The sequence below is a fragment of the Malus domestica genome, chromosome 16 (assembly GCF_042453785.1).
Source record: "Malus domestica chromosome 16, GDT2T_hap1".
Taxonomy (NCBI): domain Eukaryota; kingdom Viridiplantae; phylum Streptophyta; class Magnoliopsida; order Rosales; family Rosaceae; genus Malus; species Malus domestica.
The window spans coordinates 18964181-18973348 of NC_091676.1; the positions used below are offsets into that span (position 1 = coordinate 18964181).

The window sequence follows — 9168 nt, forward strand, 5'->3', positions numbered from 1 at the left end:
TTGGATCAAAGTTGAGGGATCATTTCTACAATTTTCTAATATTGTCCCATATTTGTCCCTTGATTCAACCCCACGTACGTGACACATGACTCATTTTAATGGAAATTTTAACGGAGCTGACGTAAATAACCATACTTGCACATTTTGATGAGTTAAAAGACTAATAGTCATGAATTAATCAAAGAACCATTACTCCAATTTAGTCAAAGTTGAGGAATTATTGCTATAATTTTCTCAAACTTTATTCCACCACTATATATAAATTAAATATAAAAACTACTTGGTAGTTGTTGGGATGGGGCCTGGTGGTGGGGTATAATAACCAAACAAAGGTCCACTTGGATATGATAAATATAATATTGACAAGAGAAAGAGTCCAAACCATGTACGTACTTGGTTCATGCATGGCAATTGCCAAAACTTTCTTTTCTTGGAAGCAAATGTATCGAAACGCACAGGTCTCTGCAAATCTCTACTTTACCCATACCCTTCCACTTCCACTTACTTTCTCACCACAAAATTTCAAAGATCCTCTGCCACTTCGAATGAAAAATTAAATAAATAAATAAATAGTTCTTTTTTTTGGTCGAAATAAATATATAGTTCATTTTTTGGTCGAAATAAATAAATAGCTCAACCATTTTAGCAGTAGCATGCATGAGATATTTTTTAAGAAACTTTAACAAAAAAATTTCGGTACTGTTCACTTTAACGAAAAATCACTTTTTTTACACTAAAATGTCAATCATTGTACTATTTACTTTACCATTTATTTTGTACTTATTGTCAAAACTCAAAGTTTCCAAGCCTTTTTTATTAGTTTTCCTTATTTTTTTAAGGAACCGGATCTTCTCCGGATTCAAAAAATCTGAGCCTAAGGATCAAATGATACAGGCTATTGAAATTTGATCCAACCGCTACAAACAGAGAGTTCTTCTAAAAGTTATAATAATTGTAATCCTTAAATCAAATTTTAATGGTCCGGATAATTTGATTCTTGAACTCAGTTCCTGTTTGGGCCCAAAATAATAGTTTGGGCCGAGTGTAGAGCCATTCTCGGCCCGGAAGGCCTTGCGACAAGAAAACCATGGATCGTTCAGCTTATGGGCTTCCAAACCTAGGCCAGTTAGGTCAAAATGCAATGACAAGCCGAGTCCTGATACAATAGGGATTCTCGGCAGGATTAACAACCTAGAAGCGGATAGGGCTCGAATAAGGACTAGGTTCACAATCCTAATGAAAACAGGACTGGTCGAGGTGATATTGATCCGGAGAGGGAAAACCTAGTCCGAATGGGATTCTATCGCAGATTCGGGGTCCAGTGCTATAAATAGCGGAAGCTGTGCATCAGGAAAAGCCCGACAAAATCAACACAAAATTGCCCTGCGCAAACTCTCACAACTTGAGATCTTTTTCTTTTCCTTTTTCGCTGACACATCTTCCGTTGGCATCAACAGCACTGTGGAAGCAACCGGTGATATCTTAAGTCGGCATAGATAGCTCTGTCACCGTAGAGTTGGTCGGTCTCGCAGTATCTTCCGTTGGCATCAACAGCACTGCGGCGAGAACGGTCGATTACCTATCCAAGTCTCGGTCGAGAAGGGTTTTCGAATCCTTGTTGGTCGAGGTCATCTCATTAGCCTTCTCGGCGAGGTGAGGTGTCACAGTTATTACATTCGGCACATTGAAAGCCGAATTCGGTTCGTGAACTTTGTAAGAAATAGCAGCCTTGTCTTCAGGCTCGAGAACCCAAGAGGCCGAGACGTGTTCCTTTCTCGGCCGCAATCGCAAGACGCAGAAGTCAGTAGCGCGACCCAACGCAACATCATCAAATTTACTCCTCGGCCGAGCCTCGGCCGACGAGTTGGCACGCCCCGCAATCACCGAAGGACGTAGTTAGCTTAGAATATACTCGGCCTGCGCGCCACGTAGGCTTGGTAGATTTTAGGGTCAACAGTTCCTTTGTGTGTGGAAGGGATCCGGTTCCATTTTTTAAATACTACAGAAAATGTATATATGAAGCCGCAGAATCCGCTCCACCATTGGTTAGACTGAATACTTTATCCCAGCTTTTCCACTTTTCAGATCTCAGTCTGCAGTCTGATTGAATAATTTTTTGTTAACTATATACTCCTTTCTGTCCAACTACCTGCGCTCTGCTGGTTTAACAAAACAAAAGCATATTCTATTTTTCATTTTTTTCCTTTTTTTCTTTTTATTTTTTTAGTTTTTATTTTTATTTTTTAATCTTCTTCCTCCTCTGTTCCAAAATTAAAAAAATAAAAAGTCTCATTTTAAGTATCATCGCCTTATATTGATTCATCATCTATATTTCAATTACGAGGCTGGTGTAAAAAGTTATACGGTGTTTAAGAATAACAACAATAAGAGTTAATTTCATGCCCGTATAATACTTTTTTCGGTCTTTTACAAAAGGATCCCTCGGAGACAACTTAACCAAAGATTACCTGTGGTCACATCTGAAACTATCTGTGTAATTATAGCAAGCTCAACCGTACACAAGATAAAGCGGGGTTCTGCGTAACACCCCATGCTGGATTTTCGCTCAGACCTTGCTATTGTGCAACTTATGTCATCCCTTTGTTTGCCTGCAGCAAGACTCTTCGTAGCTCATTCGCGATCCCTTGCAGAAGAACTGGTTTTCGGATAACCCCATTGATTCCAGTTTGCATACATCTATCCCACACATCTTCGTCAGCACTAGCAGTTACGCCAATGATCAATGGCCAAGTTCGGCTTCGAAATTTTCTAATTCTAATTGCAACTTCAAAACCATCCAACTCGGGCATGTGAAGATCAAGAAAAACAAATTGGAATGAAGATCCAGCAGGACCGATAGTACCAATAGTAGAAAGGCATTCGAATCCAGATGAAACGGCAGTTACAATGCAACCAAGCTTCTCGAGCATTTTCCGCGTCACAACCCTGTTCACATCATCATCATCAGTTAATAAAACTTGCAAGCCTTTGAAAAGTGAATTGGAATGTGGGTGCTCTGATGATTCTCCAGGTTCTGAGATGGCTATTGCAATGGACAGACGAGGTTGAAACCGAAGAACAAGTGCCATGCTTTGAGCAAACCCTTGAGGGTTGGGGACAGCCCATATATTTCCTTGCATCATCTGCCAAATAAGAATTAATACTTCAGTTAAAACAAGAAAATGCCAACTAAGGAACACCATGGGAACATACATTCCTCGCACAAAATGTAGAGCTAGCAGATATATGTAAAGGTTTGCAAATCAGGACAAAACTATATCTCCAAAAGATTTTACCATGTACTAATGCTAGTAAATTAGTAACGCTCTAAGAGAAACTACCATGTTCGAAAATCTTAAGACTATCTGTAAAATGAGCTACCATGCTTTCAAACTAAGTTCTTCACAAATATATGCATAAAAAAACACTAGTATTCAATCAAGTGGTGAAATAATTTTCACTGCCCAGGTATGGCAGTGAGGGCAGCTTTTTTCCTCCCGTACAACCTTACCTATCAAAGGCAGAGGTTCCGATTACATTCTGCTGTAGGGTTAACATCTTTGGCTATCAAGATTGCCTGTCCTAAAAACTTGTAACTAGTCACAAGAAAGGCTACGTAATTCAATTAGCACTAATGACCAATTTTTGACACGGTAATATTGGAAGGAAGAGAAACATTTTACATCCTACAAGCACATGTGCAAAAAATTTCATGCAGATTCTGGCTATACAAACATCTTCTGCTATTGAGTTTCCTATCTCAAAAAGAATGCAGCGTCTAACTTTAAAATTGTAATTATTTTTGTTCCATCACTAGTCAGAGGGGTATACTATTTGTGCATGCGTGCACGCACACACACAAACACAAAGACAAAGTTGATAACTCTCACCTGCACTAGCTTTTTGCAAATGGTGAAGCTCAAGCCCTCATCAACACCTTCACCGGCGTATCTCCTACCAACCAGCTGCACTGCTGGAATCGTGACCTCTGATTGAGAGCCGCTATTGCTTATCCCAATCTCAAATCTAACACATATATCACCATCAGACGAACTATGTCTCCAGGCTGCCCACCTTTGATCACTCCTCCCCTGACTCCCCTTCTCTGAAGCAACCCGAAACATTACCAACCCTCCCACACCGTTTCCATTTAACAGGCTTCCAACCATATGCAAAATCACTTGAAACACCCGTCTTTCATCCCCCATGACATGATCAGGTAAGGACTTGTCCACATCAATTGCAAAATCAAAGCCCCTAAATACACACAAGCATTTGGCAAGGCAAGCTGCTTCCTTTATCGTTGCATGTAACCCAAAAGATCTCATCTCCAATGGAAATCTTCCACTTTCCTTTGCCGAATTGTCCATCACATCATTTATCAAGGTTGATAGGACATTGCTCGTCCTCACCATCGCATCAACAATAACTCGTTGATCATTATCCAAAGTGTTATCCTGCATCAAAGAAAGCAAACCCAAAATTGAGTGCATCGGCCTCCTCATCCCATCACTCATTACCTTTTGGAATGCATTTCTTGCGTGGCTTGCCATCATAGCCTTCATCTTTGCCTGCTGCAAGGCTCGATTTTGCTCAGCCAACTTCTCTCTCATGAGTTGAGACTCCTCGAGGACTGCAGCATGAGATAAAGCCACAGCAACCTGATCAGCAACTACCTTAATTATCTCCAGGTCTTGGCTGCTCCAACATCTAGGTTGACCACCAGGGAGGACCAAAACCAATATTGCATAACAAGCCTGGATCACCTCCGGAGTTCCTCCTTTGAAATTGGAAACACGAAGCATTGGCATCCGAATTGCAGCCACTGGTCCTGGCTCACCTGAGTCACCACTGGCATGAACAAGTGCCGAGTCAGGCCTAAGGATGCTCACCCCATCACTCCCTTTGATGTGTGCCACATCAGGATCACTTATAGGGATAGAAAAGTTGTACGCATGAGAATAATTCCTCCCTTTCAACTCATGGGTGAGAATCATCTCTGTTTTAATTTCATTAGGCATCCAAACTGCACAGTAATGCAAACCCAATGTCTCTGACAGCTCAAAAAGTGTTGTCGACAGTATTGTATGCCTATCAAGCGACTTGCGAATCTCTTGGGTGAGCATCCGAACATGCATTCCAGCTTCCTTCTGTCTCATTATAATCCCAACCTCTCTCCCGAGATCCCAAGTCTTCTTCTTCAACATGAATTCCCTCACTTTCACTTTGAGAAGCAACGGGATGAGAGTGATGAGCGTTATAGCAGTGGCACACGAGACCAGAGCAGTAAGAATTTTGAAAACTGTGAGCGCCAGCATAAGCTGGAATGGGTGAGGCCCGTAAGTCCAGCCATTGAGTAAATGTGTCAATCCACATAGCACAATGAAGGCAATGAACTGAAACAGAACCCATTTGAAAGGTACATTCGAGCAGCTGACAAAGTAGAGCAGCTCAATGGGGATCGAAAAGTAGGCTACGGCAATCAAGAAATCGCTCACTCGCTGACATTCTAGTATGCTCTCAATGCTCCACCAGCTTCCATCATCGTCACAATTGCACCGCGGGAATCCGTTATCAGACGCGGAAACACAGAATAGAAGCAATGAAATTGATAGCGAAGATGCCAATGCCTTTAACATTGCACCCCAAATGGCAACGACTTCAATCCATTTAACAGTAAACCCAGATTAAAGTTTCGAAACTAGAATCGTAAAGCCAGAAACTTTAATTTCCATTTCCTGTATACACACACAACCCAAAAGATAACAAACCCCCATTAACAATTTGACCCAAAAGATAACAAACCCCCATTAACAATTTGAAGGAATTTAACAGCGACAAATGTCAGATCTCACAGAACCAGATATGAATTGATGAAAGGCAGAGTGATCAAATTTTCCACAATTAGAAGAGATTAACCCAAAATTAAACAATGTTAACCTCAGAAGGAAAAAAATTTGATCACAGAAGCAAAAGAAATCGTTTTTAAACAAAACCCACCAAACCAATCTCTTAACTCTAACCAAAAACATCAAAATATACAATATACAATTATATTATATAAAACGCAAATAAATAAATAAATAGGAAATGTTGGGCAAGTAAGAAACGCACCTGTACCACCACACTGAGAAACGTTTCGAAAACCCAGATTGGAGTTAAAGGACCTGCAGATCTTAGGCTTGTAGCACATGCAAGAGACTCAAAGTCAAAGCTCCTCTGCGGCCATCAGCAATGAAACCCGTTAATCTCATAAGTAAACAAACACAAACAAAAACCAAAATCTACCACTCCCCATTTATAGCAATTGGAAGCTTGCTTCCGTTAAAAAAATACCCAGAACACACATCCCAATAAGAATCACAAACCCAAGAAAAAGACGAAGAAAGAACTTTAATTTTTTTTAAAACCACTAAACCCAGTTGCCTGAATCAGTAAGCCCTGTGAACCGCTGGTGCGATTTGGTGGAAAGAACAACCAAAAACTAGGTAGATTGCCTCTCTCTCCCTCTCTCTCTCTCTTTCTCTCTCGTTTTCCCTTTCTCAGTCTTCGGCTCCCTTTTTATAGCAACGAAGAAAAATTCAAAAAACACAAAATTGAAAATGATGAATTTTTTTTAGAGGGAGAGAGGGAATATTGTTTGCGCCCTTGTTTCCTTCGAAGAGCAGAAAATTAAAAAGAGAAGGAAAGAGGGGGGGGCCACTCTGTAACATGAGGAGAACTTGGACGCTCTTTGGCACAACACGTCACTGTCACACGACTCAAACCCAAGAGCATTTTTTTCCTCTCTCTCTCTCCCCTCTCCTCCTCCTCCATACGGACCCCCAAATATATAAAACAAAAACCAGCACAAAACTAGACAGCCAAAGAAATTGTAGCGACTTACATGAAACAGGTTTATAATAAATTGTGAAGTTACAGTCTAATAATGCAGGACTCCATGTATATTTTATCCAAGAATGACTTACATTGTGTTATAAAACTGAGAGTTTTAGACCCTAATGACGAATGTAATTTGCTCTTCTCATTTGCTTTCATCGCCAGACTTGTCGCCCTCGCATAAATAAAGTTTCTCAACTTTTTCACACGCAATTGAAATTGCATTAACAATGGAGTGATGATACGTTGAATATATACAATTTTCATTAACTCGTTAATTGGAGAGGTTATTATTTTAATTGCATTCTTTAATTTGTTTACCAAATTCACATATTAGGTCTTGACCAAATCTCATTAATTTGTTTTCCAAATATCCATTAATCCTACCCACCACTATTATATTATATCCTCATATTCCATATGAATTGTCCAAGATTGGTTTGAACTTTGAACTATTTTCCTAATGTTTTGTGTGTGTATATCCTTTTTCTACAACTAGATAAAAGAAGTAAATAATATGTTTACAAACCTGGTATTGTTTTGGATGACCAAAGGTGGTATTAATACAAGGGGGGAAGAACAGAACGCAATAGAAACTATGGATTTGTTGTTATGCTACACGGATGGTGGATGTTTACCCTAAATAAATGGTATTACTTATTTAAGGTGTTCAAGTGGAATAGTTTTAAAAAAGAGTATGAAAACACCAATTTTGAGTAGTGTTGATTTGGCATTGGGATATTTAGAAAGAATTTCGAGTTAAGATGTATTTTGACGGAAGACGTTGTTTAATAAAAGTAGTAAAACTCATTTAGAACGTGTACAATTAGACTCGACTCCACTAAGGCCTTGACTTGATGCAAATACCCAATAGTCTTGGTATCGTCATTGGCGAAGATGAAAGGCAGGAGTCCAGATCGAAATGTAGAGACTAGGTAAAGTTACGAAAACGTAAGGCCATCTCCGATGAAAATGATTATAGGGTCATAGGTCAATTTTTACCTTTTTTTTTTAAACAAAACTCAACTCTAATGACCGGTTGGGCCAAAACTAACTGGATCCCACCAGGCCAAACTAGAGTTTTTTGGCTTTCAGGCTGGGTATGTTGAGGCCGCCTAAAAGCCAAACTAGAGTTTTTTTTTTTTGTTATTTTTTTTTTTAGGATGAAATTAAAATATATAATTTTTTTTCTATAAATATCAAAGTCATATCTAAACCATTTCTCACATCCTTTTCACCATTCCATATTAACTTACTTTATTTTAATCAAATTGTTCACATTCTATTCACCTCAAATACTCTTTCCATACACCCCCCCCTCTCTTACCTCTTCCAATAATCTAAATTTAAAATTTTCAATATTTTTTCCAATGGCACTCAAAATATGTCTGGATAACCTTATTCATTTAGTGACAAGTGACACTCAAAATATATCCAGATAAACTTATTTTAATATGGTAGTTTAATTCAATTAACCAATAAAGTTAAAGAACAAGCATGAAAATAATAAATTATTGAGGGGGCTAAAAAATAGCCCATTCGGTTGAAGATGGTATATAAATATGGTTTGACACTGTTCATTTAAAAATAATTTCTTGCAGGGCTATAACTCTGAACGGGGCTAAACATAGCCCCTTCAGTTGGAGATAGGCTTACATTATGCACTCCATTGGCCCTCCATTAGGAAATCATGGGACAAAGTTGGTGCCTTGTTCAAATAGGTCAAGGTGGCGAAGTAACTTAGGAGATTTCTAGTACCTGTGGAATGGGCCATATTCAAATGCCGGTTAACCTACTAGACCTTCGTATCATAAAAGAATGATGTAGGTGAACAAGATTTACCGCTATTGTTGCATCTTGAGCCACTACTATAAGGTTATGTGAAGAAAGTCTTACACATAATTTTGTACTTGTTACTCCAAAATCTACATTAATAAAGAATCCATGAAAATCTCTTTCTTGTTGTGAAATGGAGGATACATGAGCAGTGGAATTGAAGTAAATCTGACACATTATTTACAAGGTTCCACAAGTGTGTCTACGTTCTCGGGACAGCAGTAGTACTTTCTTTCATTATTTGAAATAATAGGAGTACAATGATAATTCTCACTATTTTCTCTCTTCTCTCTTTTCCCTCTCCTCTCTTATTTTCTTTTTCTTTCTTCTTTCTTTCTTTTCTTCCCTCTCTTCCTTCTTCTCTTCATCCGTTTCTTTTTCTTTTTGTTGTTAGTGGCTTTGGCCTTCATTATATAGGCAAAGGAATAGGTAATGTCATCATTGTTTACACAG

The 9168-nt window shown here is 38.9% G+C and overlaps 1 protein-coding gene across 2 annotated transcripts; it reads right to left on the reverse strand.

Moving 5' to 3' along the window:
- Nucleotides 1-2368: 2368 nt before the first annotated feature.
- Nucleotides 2369-6919, reverse strand: LOC103436150 (ethylene receptor 2). Of its 2 annotated transcripts, XM_008358087.4 has the most exons (3): nucleotides 6115-6919; nucleotides 3891-5738; nucleotides 2369-3143 (listed from the first exon to the last, which is right to left on the reverse strand). In XM_008358087.4, the coding sequence occupies exons 2-3, from the start codon at nucleotides 5637-5639 to the stop codon at nucleotides 2589-2591; spliced, it is 2304 nt and encodes a 767-aa protein (XP_008356309.3). In that variant the 5' UTR covers nucleotides 5640-5738; nucleotides 6115-6919; the 3' UTR covers nucleotides 2369-2588. The 2 variants fall into 2 exon arrangements, with proteins under 2 accessions (XP_008356309.3, NP_001315870.1); NM_001328941.1 differs by lacking the exon at nucleotides 6115-6919 and having other exon boundaries at nucleotides 2412-3143; nucleotides 3891-5731.
- Nucleotides 6920-9168: the final 2249 nt, after the last annotated feature.